A 17,128-nucleotide genomic window follows, 5' to 3' on the forward strand; every position below is an offset into this window, starting at 1 on the left:
TGGGCCATGTTCCCCTGGTGATGCTGCCCCCTTCATCCATTCTGGGGTACCCCCTGCGCTGCCGCTCTATCGGCGTGGCCCCGTCCCAGTCCCTTCACTCGGCACTTGCTGCACGGTCACCTCCGTGCGGCAAAGGCGAGTGTCACCTACCTCCCTTCTCGGCCCCCCGGCCGCACCCCCAAGCCCCGTCCCTCGGGGCTGGGCTTTCACGCTGTCCTCCTGGGCCTGTCCTTGCTCTGGGTTCTCCCTTGAGCTCGCTGGCTCCTGATCCGGGCTGGATCTAGGGAGGGTGTGGGCCTCCGGGGCTGCTGCTGACACTGCCCCCGCTGGCGGCACTGGGGTTCAGGTGGATTTTGGGGCGGTGTACAGGGGTGCCCTTTGAGTGGCTGACCAGGTTTTCTCTTTGCCCGTCTATGCATTTCCCTAGGTCTGACCCAGCTCAGCAACCTGCTCCTGGGGGTCCCGAAGGGGGAGCGCCTGGTGGGGGCCCCCCCGGGCCACCCCCCAATCTGAGCAGTAACCGTCGACTGCAACAGACGCAGGCCCAAGTGGAGGAGGTTTGTAGCTCTGCTGGCCGTCCTGGCTTCCCGTAGGCCGCCTGGACTCTTCTGCCGCTCTGCAGTGGTGATGTTCTTGACAAGCTTCTGTAGCTGAGAGGGTGGATGTTCTTGTCATGCTAATACTGGGAATGCTTTAATACTCAAAATACAGTGGCAGACCTGTAAAGAGGATGGAGGAGAGGTTGCCTTATGTTTAAAAGCTGCTTAATTCCAGATATGACTTCTAAGAAGCAGGCCTTTTTGGTGCTTTGTATCGTGTGTCATGCATCTATTATGGAAATAAAGCTATACAGCATCCAGAGCAGCTCTCAATCCCTGCCAGCTGCTTCAAGGGTCTGCGTGCAGGCTTAGGGCGTGATGTGCCTGACTTTCTAGTGTCAGTGTCAGTGGCGTGGCTGCTGGCATGCAGTAACGCCTGTGTGCCTCACTGGGGCAGCAACATGTAGCTCTATAAGTTATCTTTGCAGTTATCGGGGAGTGAGTGTGTGTAAGTGGTAACCTCTCATGAGAGGGGTGGCTTCGGCTTGCTGGATTTGAGAGCTTTTAAAAACAAAGGAGAATACGGGGCTGAGGACATGGTTTAAGTGTACTTAAACTGATACTTTAGCAGGACGTCTAGGATTTTTTCCACACTTTGAAGTAGGCAGTGTCTGGAAAGCTGTTTCTTATCCTGATCTTTTTGCCTTGTTTGGGGATTTTAATTGCATATCAGTGTTAGTTATTGGCCAAGTTACTTTTGCAACTCTTTACCAATACAACTACTGCTACTCTTGTTCCTTCTGCAGGTGGTTGATATAATGCGTGTGAATGTAGACAAGGTGCTGGAACGAGACCAGAAACTGTCAGAGCTCGATGACCGGGCAGATGCACTTCAGGCTGGTGCCTCACAATTCGAAAGCAGTGCGGCAAAACTCAAAAGGAAGTACTGGTGGAAGAACTGCAAGGTGAGTTTCCTAGTGCCGTTATCCCCTTCATTAGGGGGAAATTGGGCTAGTCTTCTGCAGGGCTTTGGAGCGGATAGCTGGGGCTTAATAACTATTTTGGAAAGACTTTGAGGCTTGGCTGCCCTGCCTGCAGGGTCTGGCTTATATTCCCTGGCTGTCAGGGAAGTTGTGAACTTGTCCATCCGTTCTGAGTATTGCTCTTTGACAATATCTCTCTCTCCAGATGATGATCATGATGGGAGTGATTTGTGCCATTGTGGTGGTGGTGATTGTAAGTAAGTACTGAAAAGCCCAGGATCAGAGGTGAAGAAATACCATCAGTAGAGTGCTCTAAACCCTTTTTGGTTTGAGGTCTGGAGGGTCTTGGTTGCACAAGTGTTAGCTTCAGTCCTTGGGGAAGGGAGGTGGTGGTGCTGGAACTCCCACACTTGTGGAAATGCTATGCTTTACATAGTAATGGAAGGAATTGGGGGTGGCCATCACTGTAGAAATGGGAAATTCTGTCTGCCAGGTCAGGCAAACCTGTAAGTATGAGGGGCACTTACCCTGGAGTGGGTGGGCTGGCAAGTCCCTTCCCTGGTGGGGAGTCTGGAAGTCTCTGGGGGACCTTTGGTGTAACTTGCCCTTTTGTTCTTTCCTTTTTTTTCCCTATTGCTTTGTCTCCAGTCTACTTTTTTACTTGAATGTAGCTCCTTCAGTCTACAGCCTACTGTCCCCTGTCACCTTGCCTGTCTCTTCTTGCTCCTGAATCTTTCCTTCCCTTCCACCTAGCTTCTTCATTAACTTCTTTATTGGTTTTAATTTGTCTTCTGTATAGGACTCTAAAGCACTCTACTGAACATGGTTAGACTCTTCAACAGCTGCTGCAGCTTTAGGGAGGGTCATCTGAGTTTAGAGGAAAGGGAAGTAGAGGAGGAGTGGGTAGCTAATGCTCCTGCTCTTCTGCAGGGAATTTTTGTGGTTTATTTTTGGCTGTGAGCTTGTCAAATAGTGCCTGTGTGGACTCTAGCAAAATAAGAATGCCTTAATGCAGTGCCTTTGGGGATGAAGGACTCCAGCATGTGAGATTCTTTAGTTTTCTGCCTAGAAAGAGTGGCAGCATGACTTAAGCTTTTCATTGAGCTTCTGAAATAAAGGCTAGTTTGTGTTGGTCAGTGGCTGTGAGCCATCTGTCTGAGCTAGATATAGTCATCTAGATTTCTCTAGCCATGGAGAGATGAGCACTTGAAGAAACTATTTATTCTGCCTGTCCTTATTTTCAGATGACTTGCTGTCTGAACATGGCCATTTCAGTTATTATAAAGGAGAGCCTACATTATTACCTCAGTGAACTGCAGGAGACTATACACAGTTAAGTGAAAGGAGTTTTTTTTACTATCTAGGAGGCATCAGTGGGAGTAAAATCTCCTGCCAGAAGGAACAAAGAAACAACAGTAAGGAGTCTGGTGGGGGGTGTCAAATATTCCTTTCATCTATGCAGACACAAGCCAGGACTCTGTGGCTTTCTACTGTCTTGTAGCTTTCTGGAAGACATTAGGGGGGGTGGTGGAGTGGGAGTGGGTGTTTTGCTTTCATGTCACTGGGTTAAGTGTCAAAGGAAGACCACCACTATATAGCAGGTGGAGGTGAAGGAGACTGGAGGTATTCCAGATGAAACTGAATGAGCAACACAGCTTTCTGATTACAGATACCTGTTCTGTTTCTGCTACGACAAAGTCCTAACTTTTGGCAGGAGTTAAAAAAAATACTTGGAATGGATAGCTAGGGATGCAAAGGGAAATGCTGCTCTGGGCATGGGTATTATGAAGAGACATCAGATGTCCCAGTTTGGCAGATTAGATCACTAGAGATCTTGCCTATCAAACTGAAATCCTCTTACTTGCTATGGGCTCTCTTGAATTTAGATCCAAGGTGGCCTCTGCTGGAAGTAAACTTGCAGCATGGAATGCTGTGGCTTTCTGTAAGCAATCTCCTCGTTCTCCTCCTTCGAATATAACAAGAGCTGTGAATTGCCTGAATGTGTTTTCAAACCTGGGGTTAAATGAGCTGCCGTTTTCCTCAGTTTCTGCAGTCTCTTATGAGAATTGTGCATCTTGCCCTTTTTTTACAAGCTGAGCTGTAGCCTGTAAACTAAACTGGAAAGAGGGCACTACTTTAATTTAGGAAGCTCTACCTGGGTTCTAGAATACACTGGGATCTGCCTAGGCTTAAAGGGGATGTGGGGAGGTAGGGAAGAACATCACTGGAGTTCCCAGATGGGAGTGAAGTACGAAAGCTGGGAGGAGCAGGTGCTTTTTGTTTCATTGGGTGTGCTGGGGAAGCCCCTTTCCCCCTCACAGGGCATCTGGGAAGGGGCTAGGTTTTGCATGCTCACTTCCATGCCCCAGCTTTTCATTTGCGCTGAACTCATCTCCCTGCAATTCCATCCCTCTCCACCTTGGGTGAGGGCAGAGATGAAGATCTGGAGTGAAGCGGCCCTCATCCCCTGAGCACTTTCCTAATTCCCTGTGGAAGTGAGATGTGATGGACGGTCAGAAGTGCATCTACTGAAGAGGAGCCAGGGCCTGCTTGTACTACTTACTGCTATCATTTTAGGGGGCAGGCATACAAGCTTGGGGCCCCCAGACCAGCATTTCTCTTGAACTCTTCTAAACAAGCCGTTGGTGCCCCATTCCTCCTGGTCCTCTGGGGGCTGAGGTCCCCCTAGGCTGTCTCTTCCATTTCTTTCTCTTAGATGTTGTATGTTGCCTCTTCTGCTCCCTTTCCCCTCCTTTGTGTCTCTATGCATGGGCAAAAAAAAAATAAATAAATCACCAAGGCCCTCTGACTAAAAGCAAGGGACTCTGCTGTCCACAGCATTACAGCCACCACTCACGCACGTGCAGTTTATTTCCTTCCTCTATAAACACGACTGTAATCTCTTCTGGCATGTTATAGTAATCAGCTCATGTACTTTAAATGGTCTCTAAGAAACACAATTCACCACCTTACTGAGTCTGTCTGGTCTGTCAGTGGGTGGGGAGGGGTTGGGATACCAAAATTTTGGAACTATTTTATTTTTTGGGTCACTTCCATACCCTGTGTACCCCTGAAGTCCTGGTTCTCAAAGCAGTGGGTGGTTTGCCATTGCAATGATGGTAGTTCCAGTTGTACTGAAACCCTGTGCTGGACTGACTCTGTGGTAAGTCTATAACAAGATGTATGGACCAGCAGCTCTGGGGGAAGAGGCTGCCCAATCCAACTTTTATCCACCCCATGTCCAGCCACTGTGCAATTCATGGGGAGGTAGTCCCCTGAATAGGAAGAAGTGTTGCTGGTAGCTCTGGTTCCTTGGGCTGTGCTGTCTTTGGGTTTCAATAACCTGTCCTGAGGTTCTTGAACCCAGAAAGCCTTTCTCTGTTGGTGTTGGGACATGAGTTCCTGATCCAAATGAAGACCTCCAAGAGTAGGATGCTGTTCACAGTACATCTTGGAGCATGACTGGAGTAAAGGTAAGTGCCCCCTTGTTCTTTACACTCATTAAAAAGAAATGTTGGAGTTTTGTCCAGTGCTGACTTATTTTAAAATGAAGTACTTGTGCCCTCCTTATATCTGCCCCTGCTTACAAACTTTAGGATGTAAAACGGTACTCCTTGTGGTTCTCTTACAATCAATCTTTGTCCAGTCTTAAACATCACCAAAATCATACCAGAACAAGGTATGGTCAGTGGTGAATTTGGAGCAGTGCAGCTAATCCTATCAAAGAGGAAAGCCTTTCTGGGAAAGGAAGATGGGTGTTTGGACTGGCTGGGAGATGGAAGCAGCATGTACAGTCTAAACTTCAGCACAGCTCAAGCCTGCACAACCTGCATGAACTAGTTGTGCTACAATTCCTGCCAAGTTGTGTGGTGTCCTCCTGTTGATTCTCAGCCTTGTTCATGTAGAGGGGTAGGAAAACCTTTTTTTTGAAACAGATGTTTCCAGATGGTTGACTACACAGTGTCTAAGTCCCTAGCCAAACCAAGGGACTCAGATGCTCGCTCTCCAAAGCTGTCTGGCTGCTCTGGAGCACAGAGATGGGGCTGAACACACTGCTGAAAGTTGCCCCAGGGTTGTGCCCAATTCATGAGTCATGTTGTGCAAGTTTGCAAAAGAAGAATTGCATGTCTTAACTATAAATTCTCCTATAGGTGTTTAAAGTACCATGCTTTGCTGGGAGCTTAACTTCTGAGGTGCCATCCTTTAAACCATCAGCACCTCTGCTGCTCCTGCGAAATCTGTTATCCTGGACAAAACATGATGCACTAAAAGCAAGATCAAGGCTTTGGCAAACAGTAGTTCTTTAAAAGTATAATTAGAAATTCAAGCTCTGTCTTTGGACATGCAACTCCCATTTCAACTGTATCATCCTGATGCCTTCAGATTTGATGGAGCCTCGGCACTACTGCTCTTAAATGGAGGTTTCTAGATGCCCTAGGCCTTGCTCTGGTCTTTCTTGAGGCTTCTATGTACTAATTGAAGGTGACTGTATGTTCTCACCAGCAACGGAGATGTTGGTTTCTTGTTTCATCTGGAGAGTAACCAAGTGGTAGTGGGGAAGACACAAAACATGAGTTTTTTCAGAGTAGTAATGCAGCATCAACACTTGTTTAACAGACCTAGCTTCCCTGTGAAGTGAGAGAGGTCTCTGCCTTGAAACATCCACTGGGGTTGGAAGCCTTAACTTGGTGAAGAGAGGCAATAATGGGGCAGTACACAGGTTTTATCTTTGTTATGACATCTAAGCAAATAATTACTCTGAGAGATATAGCAGATAAGGATATAGGTTTTGCAAATTAGGCAACTCAGCTGTGTCTGTTGGATACATGAGTTCAGCCCAGTGTTTCTTGCAGGTTCCTTACAATGCTTCCTCTTGGAAGATGAAAGTGGGTGCCTTCACAAAACTTCCTGTTTACGGATCAAAATAAAGTTGCACTTCAGCTGCCATACTTCTGATAATATTTCACCTATTTTTTTGCTGTAGAGCAAGTTATTAAAAGCACTTTTATTTGCTCCCCAGTTTCTGAATATGAACAGCCCTTTAACATCCTTTCCTTCAGTGCATAGACACACAGAATTATTCTTGCAGAGGCCAAAATGACTCTTCATATTCTCTGCTGCCAGGCTTCTTTTCCAAAAGCATTTGTACTTTTTTTTTATATCTGCCATAATCTCCAGATACTAAGCTGGTTTTCATAGTTCATTGCCTTTATGCACATGCTTGTAAGCTGAAGGCACTTTCCTCCTGTGCTCACGAGACCCTTTGAAATGTTGCACATTGGTAAGGATGCAGAACTGCAAGGCTGAACACAGCACATGGAGCTGCCCACTTCAGTGCTGCTTACTCCTGCCAACCAAACCGCTCTAATACTGCAACTTAACCAGAAAAGGATTTTTCTCCTCCTGCACTTCCCCCTTCAAGCACTTGTATCCCTACTTCCCTGCCTTCCCCCTGCATGAGAGATGCTCCTAGTCCAAAAAGACTCTACTTGCTTTTCTTCAGTGTCCTATGACCTACAGTTGCTCCTTGTGTGTTTTCTATATCCTCCAAATAACTGCGCTATCCTTCTAGTGTGCCTATGACCACTGAGCACTTATATTGCCTCAAATTTCTCTTGCACAAATTCACACCAGCTCAGACCTTTAATTTGCCTTTTGTTGACTGGCGAATTCCTCTAAATGCACTTTTCCCCTTTTTCTCTAGTATTTCACATTCTCAGTGGAACACTCAATTTTCTCCGCTCTCACTCCAGCACTGCTGGACTCACATTTTATTTTCAGCCAGACTGAGCTCACTATGCATCTGCTGAGCTGGTAATCTGTGGTCTTGTCAGCCTACAAGAAGTATGGCAGTATATGGGAGCAACACCTGGTTTCTCCAAAGACGGCAATTTTTGCACTGATCCTCAGGACAGAGAGGGCCAATTTATTTACCAACCTGTAGAACAACTTCATGTTTGTACAAGCTTTTAACTCTGGATTTACAGCTACCCAGAATGGGGCTGTTACTTTGAGTTCATCAATCAAAGCCCATTTTTTTTTGCATTTTAACACCTTTACAGAAGAGAGAAATGATACTGTGCAAGCTTTCCCTAGGGAGTACATAATCTTCTTCTACAGCTGTATTTCTTTATGATGTTAAAGAGAATTTAACATTTCAAGTAGTTATGCCTCTGATTTATCCTCCTTTAATTACCTACTTAACTATGCATGATGCAGTGGGTTGCATCAATTTTAGAGTTATCACAAGATACCATGTGATGTGAAGAGTATTTGTATACTCTGGAAAGACCATGCTTGATGTATGAATCATTGTACATTTGTGATATACAGAGACTCCTTTAGATGTTGCACCTGCTCTTTCTCCTTTCTTGATTTGGAGGTGGTTTTGTGAAGCAGACAGCTTTACGTGTCCAGTGTCAGGTTTTTGCTCACTCATGTGCTAGAAACTACCTAAGGCGGCAGTCTGTAGTACTGAATTCATGACCAAGAACTGGGCTATGTGTCCAGCATCCCAACTCCTCTATTCACATGCCATTCTTGTTTTAATTATTACCAAAGTTACGTTTTTGTTTTAGCGACTAAAACTGGCTTTTAACTCTGTCTCTTGGACAGTGTTTTTACAGAACATGAAAGTCCCTTCATTAAGACAACTTTGAGATTTCATTCTTTAATTACTCTCTCTCTTTTATTTCATTTAGAATCACCCACAAACACAGAAAGTGGATTTTTTTTTTCAGGTTTGTAGAAGTCCAGATTTTTTTTCCCCACACTTCTAAATGCCTGTGGTTGCAGGGCTCTCCCTCCTGCTCGACTGCCCCCGTTGCTGAAGGACACCTCCTGAATTGCTCACTTCGATTCCCAGCAGAGAGACATCATCCTCACTTTCAAACAAGAGTCATCAGCTGAGTACTGGGCTAAAGTCTGAAAAACCATTAATATTTGTGTATTAAAGAATATAGTGTTCATGTCTGTAAGGAGGAGAAAAATAACTCTGCTGGGAAGTGAAAAGCCCATTTAGGTAATTAAGGCAAGAGCAGCACAACAAGCATGTGTTTAACATCTCAAAGGGAAGAATTAGGCAACAGTTTATATACTGTAGTAAAATCTTCCATCTTCCCAAGGGCAGTGCATCTATCTTAATTTTTAAAATTTCTGAAGTTTTTCTTCTGTTATGATTAACTAGATTTTAAATTCAAAAGAGGCTGTTTGCAATGTGATTGGGTACACAGTGCCACAGGTCTTTGCCTAAACTATATGCCTAAATTCTGGTATCTGTGTTTGTGTCCGGTCAAGTGGATAATCCTGTTTGTTAAGGACATCACCCTTGCTCTCTTGATACCATATAAACTGCTGTGTAAACACCATTGCAGCAGAAGTCTGAGTATTTGTAAAATATAGTATGGCAAGCTTACTGCAAGAAATAAGTTGTGCTATTACGTGAAAATCCACAAATTAGTTCCTGAGAAGGGGACCATCTTTGTCCTGGGCTTGATTGCCTATGCAGTCCATTCCAATAGGCTAAAGCTTTATCTGAAAGGATTTTAAAGCCTGCAGCGTGTCTCCTGTGCTTCACAATCCTCAGTAGAGCCTCTGTGGGTGAACCAGAGAAGGGATGAGAGCAGCAGAGCAGGCACCGACCTGTGCTATTCTGACCCTCTTCTGCAGGATCTCGGGGCAGCACGGATACTGCCTGGGATGCTTCTGAGGGTGTGCAGAGCCACTTTTTTCCACTCCTATGGAAACAGCAAATAGCTGGACATACACATGTATGCTGTATCACAAGGAAGGAGACTGCTATACAGCAAAGATCTACAAAGTGCCACATAGGCAGCTTAAAAAGGGAGACCTTATTCTGCCGGGGTGTTTTGTCCTGACCTGAGAGTTGGCAGCAAGCATCAGTCACCTCCCCAGAGTATTGTGCATAATATAAATTGACTAATGTCAGTGGTTGTCATCTCTTAGGGCTATACAAGAGCAAGGAGAGGGTGGGTGGCTTGGTCTTTGGATCAAAGCTGGACATGAAGAACTAGGAGAGAGCAGTTTCCCACTTTACGGAAAGCTTAGCAAAGCTCAACCCGTGGAGAGACTTGTACCCCAGCTGAGATGCTGTTCCTGTGCCATGTCATACCACAGAGGCGGCCAGTCACACCTGCCAAACCTCTTTAATTAACAGCAGACCAGAACTGTGGCAGCATCCTTGTTGCAAGGAAAAGAAGGCATACATGCATGTGTAGCTGTGCACATGCAATGAGTGTAAGGAAACCAAGTTGACATCTCCCCCATACATACACTAGATCAACTCGCATCCCCGATGATCCCCGGAGCCATAGTATTTTATGAGACTGAACAATTAACCTACAGTAGTGAAAGTAATGAACCCAGGGCAACCACAGTGCAGTCTTCTGCTACAATCCAGGCAGAACACCCCAGAAATAAGGAAATACAGGTTCCACAGAGAAAGTGTGCAGACTCTGCTCCAATTGCCACCCATCCTAACTCATTCATGTCCCCCCTCACCATCCCTGTCCAGCGCACGTGGTTCCAGGCTGTTGTAGGATGGCAGCGTGGTCACCACAGCCTCAACAGTGAAGCGGTGTGGAGCACTGAGACTCGGCGCCTCATCTTGGAAAGTGGCATTATCCTGACTATTTGGAGGGGGTTCCTGTGGGGACAGCTGCTGCCGGGAACGGAACCAGCGTAAGGACAAGATGAAGGTGATGGCGATGAAATCCAGAATCAGCTCTGCAAGCTCCATCACAGACAGGACGGAGGAGCCAAACCAGAGGCTCCACTGGTTCCCAAGCTGGGACAGCAGAGTCACTACCTGCAAGTGATGGAGAAGGGACAGTGAGGACAGCCCTCGTTCCAGCCTTTTGCCTCCCTGCCTGCTCCCTCCAGTGGTGGCCCTGTGGGGCTGGGGGGATTCCTCCCACCCTGCCACAGTAAACAGACTCGATAGACAGCAATGCTGCTGGAACAGACCCCAGGGATATATCATGGGGGAATGGGTGGCTGGAGAGGACATGACAGTAAAGTGTGTACCGTGAAGGCTGGAGACTCCCCATTGGTCTTGTAGTTCCACTCCTCAAAAAAGATATTCACTTTGGCAACTCCGTTCCTGTAAATGAAAGACGGGGCTCAGTAACCCCAAATCCACAATCCCTGCATTACTTCACCAAGCTCAATTGTCATCTCTGTTCCCTTCTGCACCCTGTCCTCCTCCCACATATACCACCCAGAGGCTTTTCCCCATCTCCAAGTTCACTCATTCTGCACTAAATACAGTATTTGGTACTTACAGTGCACTTGTGACACTGCACTGTGAAACCCAATGTTTGTGGCATCCTACATTGACTAAGTACAAGCTCCTGCGTGGCTCTAATTCGCACACGCCCACTAGCCCTTACTGCAACTCCAGATCACACGGCAGCAGCCTGGCGATTATTATTTTCATACAAATGGCTGACCCTTTTCAGACTCTTCACTTGGATTCACAGTCCTTGTTGAAGTCTTAGTTTTTCTCTGCACTGACTCAAATCTACTGGCCTTGTCCATGGGTCCCTTGTCTAATCTCTTCACAAAAGGGATTTAATCTGAACTATGACCTCCCCCTGACACACACACTCCACTGCGATGATCTCTGGTGCGGGTGCAACCTGTGTTTAGGGGCTCTCACCTCTTGGATGTGATGTTGTATTTGTTCTGTTGTGAAAGCATGTAAAAAACCCAGTCCTGAAACAAAAGTGCAATATGTTGTGTTACATGGCCACAGTCACCTCCTGTAGGTTTAGTATGAGTTGAGGAAGGACTTAAATGGGAATTTGGAGCAGTGCTGGAGAGCCAGGACACCTTCTCCTTACCTCTGAGACAGCAGAAGGCCAGCGGGAATATCCAGCTGAGAGCCGATATTGTGTCATTCTGGAAGACAAGAGGCCATGTCAGCTGTCGAATCTGTAGGAGCCACAAGGCCGGGTCTCTCAATCCCCAGGGGCACCTGGAAACTCCCTCCCATGCTGAAGTCCTGCCCACTTCCTACTGAGCTTCTGCACAGTCCGCAGGAGCTCACCCCTGAGCCGACACTGATGCTCCTCAGCCGTTTCGGCTTCCTGAGGGGAGAAATACCATTTCGTGTAGCAGCTCAGCTGCTGACTCCAACTTTTGCCCTGGTCAGTGAATGCTTTCCAACATCTCCAGGATAAAAAAGTTCCCAGTCTACATGGCTGACAATCAAACTTACTTGCAAGGTTTCCGACATTTGTGGAAACAGCCCAGCACGTCAGCTTTGAATTCGGCCTGGAGTTTGTAATAGCAGTAGCCTGAGCAGCAGAGAAAGTAAATCCAGGTAAGCTCACAGTATCTGTATGCAAAAGGTGATGTGCAACAGCGAGGGGGATCTGGAGAAGGTCTCCTTCCACAAGCCCAGAGGGACTAACTATCCAAGACAAGAGTGTCTTTTGGATGTCCCACAGCAGGAAGCTCATTGAGGACAATGAGACGTACTGGGACATGAGGTGGGCCAAACAGCTTCAGGAGGGCATGAGCTTCACTGTTCCTCCTGTCCACTTACCCCAGGCCACGTGCTTTGTGTAGTCACAGTACTGTGCTCCATCAGGTAAGGGATAGAAGTAATACGCACAGCCGCAGCGCTCTACCATGTTGAGCTGAAAGCAGGAGCGAATGCAGACCTGGAGGGATATGAGGTGGGAAAGGTTGAGCAAGGGAATCAAGCCCACTGCAGCCTGTATCACATCATACTATTAGCAATGCCCACAGACAAGTGTGGCTGTTAGGAGACCGAGGCATTTCAGGAAAGGAGGGGAAACAAGCTGGCACAGGACCAAGGATAAAGAGTTACCTGCTCGGTGTAGCGAGACGAGTACAGGTTTTGCACTGGCACATCACTGCCATCCTCTGTGCAATCGCTGTAACTGCCCCCGAGACGCACAGTCATCTCCTAGAATAGCAGTCATTGCACAAAAGAACCGGCACTTTTCTGTCCTCTTTCTATACTTTCACATCACTCACTGCTTGTCCACTGATATCTGCTCTTCATGCTTTCCTCTGGATGCCAGCTCCTCCTGCTTTCCTCTATTTCATTGTTCACTGATAAATTGCAGCCAAACGCTTCTCACCTAGTCCAGTAAGCTCCTCTTCTTCCCATCTCTTCAGTCCATGCGATTTAATTCCCTCCCTTACACACACACATTGAGTCCCTGACAACCCATCTGTATCTATCCACCAAGTTAAACCTCCCCCATAACCTCACGTCCACAGCTCTTACCCCTGCTGCTCCCTCACCTTTCTCATGCTGATGGAGGTCTCGATGCCTGGGCGCACGTTGAAACCTCCGTCATCCATGAAGGCTGGCTCATTCTGATCATGGACCATGACCCTGGCTCCTGTCACTGTGGACAGCAGAGGGATGAAATCATTCTGTTCGGTGCGCACCACCAGAGAGAGACCTGAGGAAATGACAGAGAGCAAAAGAGGCCATGGCTGGTCATTGTGCAGGAGAGAAGAGAGAGCAGAATGGTTAGAAGTGGGTCACTAGGAGATAAAGGAAGAGAAACATCAACTAGGGATGCACCAAAGCTGGACAGCAATGGAGGGTGGCTGGAGAGAAACCAGAGACAAATCTGGAGGCTCCAGTTGAGGCCAGAGGAAACTGGATTTCTTTATTGTGGCTTAGAAAAAGCAGAACTGGGAACAGAGAAAGATTTCATGGAGAGACTCGGAGCCAGGTGGAAGATAAGCCTCGAGGTTGGGCCTGGAGAGTTTTCCAGAGGTTTAGAAACACAAGCAGGTCAGTTGCTGGCAACAGAGAAGTGGGGAAGGAGGAGGTCAAGACCAGGCTCTCAGGAGCATAGCACTAGAGCTCAACAGGGGAAGGAAGGGCTCGTGAAAGGCCAGCACAGGTCCAGAGGGAGCAGTGTACGTAAGAATCAGGCACTGATGAGAGAGAGATCAGAGATCAGTGCGGCAGCAACGTGGGACAGCCATGTCCATGAGACAAACATCTCCACATGGGTGAAAACAGAGCTTGGGTGAGATAGAGCAGGGCTGCAATCTGCCACCACCAGCAAAAGCCCAGCATGCCACCTGTAACTCCTCCTGCGAAAACAGAGCTCCTTACTTACCAGAGAGTGTCTCTCACCCACCGTTATTGATCCCAGGCAGTGAGGAGGTCCACAGGCTGCTGCTGTTGTCGTTAAAGGTATAGCAGTTCCCATACAAGGGGTGGTGGAAGTGGGTATAATTCCTGAGATGGGAACAGAAATGTTCACATAGGGTGAGAAGGGCAGCAAGACCAAGGGGAAGGGCTTTCTGAAGGGAACAGGTCTGTTTTCCACCTGCAGGGAGAGGGGCTTACAGCAGATGGGCAGTATTTGTTATGTAAACTTGCCTGAACAGGGAAAAGCTATTAAAATGTGCTGTAAAAAATGTCCTCAAGCTGGACAGGTTTTTACACCAGGTTATTCATACTCCTAGCTCCTGTGAGTCCAAATGGGTTTTAGCAGGACTAGCCATTACTGTACTATATTCCTAATATTGACAAAACTCTTAGCTCTTCCTACCCCTTTTCCTCTCTTGCTGATAGGTTTCTTTTCACTACCTCTTTGGGGCTTTTTGACCAGTAATAGCAACTGGGATACTGTTTTTACTGTCTTTTTGTAACAACCTGCTCTTGTCCTCCTGTGTGTGGAATGGTATGTACCACATAACCCCTGTGGAAGGCAGAATAAAGAGACTTCTACATCTGTATCCGCTCTGTGGTTTGTACCAGTATAACTATTTCCATTCTGTAAAATCCAGGAAAAAGAAGAAACCGTCCTCTAAGGACCATAGTTTCAGGTCACAGAAACTGTGACCCTAGTGAGTGCAACCCACAGGGAAGGCTCCTGAGTTAGTATCACCTGAGTTAATGGGAACTGAACAAGGATAATGGTTTTAAACTTGAAGAGGGTAGATTTAGATAAGACTTTCTTTACTGTGAGGGTGGTGAGGCACTGGCACAGGTTGCCCAGGGAAGTTGTGGATGCCCCCTCCTTGGAGGTGTTCAAGACCAGGCTGGACAGGGCTTTGGCCAACCTGGTCTGGTGGGAGGTGTCCTTCCCCGTGGCAGGGGGTTTGGACTGGATGAGCTTTAAGGTCCCTTCCAACCCAAACCATTCTGTGATTCTATGATTCTAAGGAAATATCTCCCCTTGGAAGAGAGGTTCTCTAATTCTTGAATTCCCCTCAGACCCAGCCACAAAACGGGGGCGAGGTGAGGAAGACACAGTGGGATGTGTCCACCACTTACGCCTTGTCGCATGTTGCTTCATTGAAGCGGCAAGCATAGATGAAATTCTCAAAGTCAGACTCGTCCAGGGCTTTTGCGTCAGGCATCTGCGCCAGGATATTGATATAGTGAAAGCTGTACCATTCCCGCACGGCATCCACCCCTGAGGAGTACGCCTGATGGAAACAGTCCTTGTTGTTTTCACTGCACTGTTAAGAAGAGAAGGAGAAAACCAGCCATGTCAGGGAAGTCTTTTCCGGGAGGTGAGGCTGCGGCTGTGGCTGAGCTGTGCTCCCCCAGCATGGGCAGGAGATGAATCCGAGGGAGTGGAAGAACTTCACAGGGCTCCTGCGCTCGACCAGAAGGTGATCAGCACGATAGGGAAAAGGGTAGCTCCTTGGTGGAAGGGAAACACCAGGTGAATGAGCAAGGCTGAATAAAACCCAGGAGGCAACAAGCCGCAGGGAGGTGTGCAAGGTGATCGACCACACATGCATTCTACAGGTATAAAACCAAAAGCTTTAAATTCTTGCATGAGGAGCCTTTCCTTCAGGGCGTGTCCAGAAAAACCTTTGTGATCCTGTGGGAACTCCAGTTAACTGGCAAGCAATTAGCTTCAGTCCTTCAGTGCCTTTTTAAATGCAAACACAGATACCCTAGGGTGAAGAAGCTGCTACCTAAGAGCCAATGCAGCCATGACTACATTTCATGTGGCCCAGAGCCATCCAATCCCTTTGCTATTACTGGGCAATACTGTGGTTGATGCTAATGAATGGTTCTCCAAAGGCAACTGCAAGGCTGATGTAGACTTCAGGAAGGACAAGGTTCCCCTGCTCAACCTAGGAAAAGACGGGAACTCACATGGACAGGTCTCCTGGGGCCTGCATGGATGGGGACAAGGCTTGGGGAGCAGGATTCAGCATTGGGCAGAAGATTCAGCTCTACCCTTATTTGTCATTAGCAAAAGCTAGTGCAGATTAATCAGACTTCTATGCAGGGAGGGGCATGGCCAGGGATCTAACAGGACAGAAGAAGCTAGGCAGGGACCAGAGTGGGTAGGGCAGAAAATATCTAGGGATCTCACCAGAACAAAGCCAATTTTCCAGTCATTCTTGTCCACTGAGGGACTGTTCTCTGGCAAGTTGACAAAGTTATCTCGCTTCTGCCTTCGCAGTGGATGGCGCCGGATGTGATGGAGCAGGCTCCTTGAGCTACGCTTTTGTGTGGACAGCGTGGACGAGTCACTTCGTGCCAGAGACATGTTGTAGTCATAAAGTTCTAGCAGTGTCTGATGGGTTATTTGGTCCAGCTTATCCAGCTTCTTCCGGATGGCGCTGTATCTATACCGTGGGGAGAGAGGAGCCTGCAGGTTTAGGACTGGTTGCACATAAGCAGCTTGGAATAAGACATGTGGCAAACAAAGTCTGCTGGTGTGATTCAGGACATTCATGCTGCCAGCTGAAAATCCAACCTCTTGCTGGAGGCTACCATTCTTGTAGGAGAGAAATAAACGCATCTGCTTTTGCCCTGTGGCAGTTTACAGTGCAGCCCTCTAACATACACCACCAAGTAGAGCTGCCTAAACTAACATGCCTTACTCTAAATGCCCTGCAGCAGCAAAGCCCTGTGAAAAGTGTCCTTTCCAGCAGCACTGCTGCTGAAAGGGACAGTCAAGAATCATGAGAACAGGAGTACGTGCTTTTATCCTACACCTGCAAAAGTCAAGGCAATCAACAGCTCTGAGAGTCTTTTTCTTACCTGTATGGATTGAGGGTGCACAGTGTCACGGCTGGGAAAGTCAGCCTGTCGGAGTTGAGGTTTAGGTTGAGGTTGACGGGGTAGCTGAAGTACTCCCTGTAGAGGATCCCAAACTGCCAGTACATTAAGCCGAAGGTGAGAAAGAAGAGAACGGACCAGAAGGCAGTCTTCATCTTATTCTTTTTGGAGCACACCAGGCGGATAGCCCCGTGGATGGTAGTGTTGCTGCAGAAGAACTGGAATAGCTCCTGGTAGGAACCGTAGAACTCGATGAGACCCTCCTGCTCCTCTTCTTTCTGCTGCTGCTCCTCTTCTTGCTTACAATGCTGCATTTTCTCCCCTTCTGGCATCTTCCCTGTCTTCATGGACCCACCCTATAGCAAAAACTCAGCGTTACGGCGTAGCCCTGCAAGACCGTGGCTCCAGAAAGCCGGCCATCACCATCTTCCCAAAACCTTGGTGCTTTCACCCCCTCCTCTCTGACCCCCATCCCAGTCTGCAGGTCCCCACCCGTCCATGCATCCCCCAGTCCTCCCCTCCCACAGGTGAGGGGAGGGGAGAGG

At 47.6% G+C, this 17,128-nt stretch overlaps 2 protein-coding genes across 2 annotated transcripts; one reads left to right on the forward strand and one right to left on the reverse strand.

Annotated features, from left to right (window-relative positions):
• Positions 1-427: 427 nt before the first annotated feature.
• VAMP1 (vesicle-associated membrane protein 1 (synaptobrevin 1)) lies at positions 428-2,750 on the forward strand (the record flags this gene model as incomplete). Its single annotated transcript, XM_010182075.1, has 4 exons — positions 428-557; positions 1,346-1,504; positions 1,728-1,779; positions 2,171-2,750. Coding segments are annotated over 4 exons (358 nt in total), but the record flags the coding sequence as incomplete, so codon positions are not given.
• A 7,272-nt stretch (positions 2,751-10,022) lies between these two features.
• Positions 10,023-16,939, reverse strand: SCNN1A (sodium channel, non-voltage-gated 1 alpha subunit). Its single transcript, XM_010182074.1, has 12 exons — positions 16,566-16,939; positions 15,892-16,147; positions 14,829-15,016; positions 13,684-13,784; positions 12,824-12,987; positions 12,381-12,479; positions 12,093-12,210; positions 11,763-11,841; positions 11,386-11,443; positions 11,202-11,257; positions 10,568-10,643; positions 10,023-10,349 (listed from the first exon to the last, which is right to left on the reverse strand). Exons 1-12 carry the CDS (start codon positions 16,928-16,930, stop codon positions 10,023-10,025), a joined length of 1,887 nt encoding a protein of 628 aa, XP_010180376.1. The 5' UTR covers positions 16,931-16,939.
• Between the last annotated feature and the right edge of the window lie 189 nt (positions 16,940-17,128).

This window comes from Mesitornis unicolor, unplaced genomic scaffold (assembly GCF_000695765.1).
Source record: "Mesitornis unicolor isolate BGI_N332 unplaced genomic scaffold, ASM69576v1 scaffold40883, whole genome shotgun sequence".
Lineage (NCBI taxonomy): Eukaryota > Metazoa > Chordata > Aves > Mesitornithiformes > Mesitornithidae > Mesitornis > Mesitornis unicolor.

What these genes read in the sequence shown, in the direction of transcription:
- SCNN1A (XM_010182074.1), bottom strand. Translation starts at nt 16,930, where the DNA reads ATGAAGACAGGGAAGATGCCAGAAGGGGAGAAAATGCAGCATTGTAAG. An exon ending in ACTGCCTGGGATCAATAACG is followed by an intron (nt 12,988 to 13,683) that starts GTGGGTGAGAGA and finishes TCATTTCCTCAG; the next exon opens with GTCTCTCTCTGGTGGTGCGC. An exon ending in GGCCTTCTGCTGTCTCAGAG is followed by an intron (nt 11,258 to 11,385) that starts GTAAGGAGAAGG and finishes CTTTTGTTTCAG; the next exon opens with GACTGGGTTTTTTACATGCT.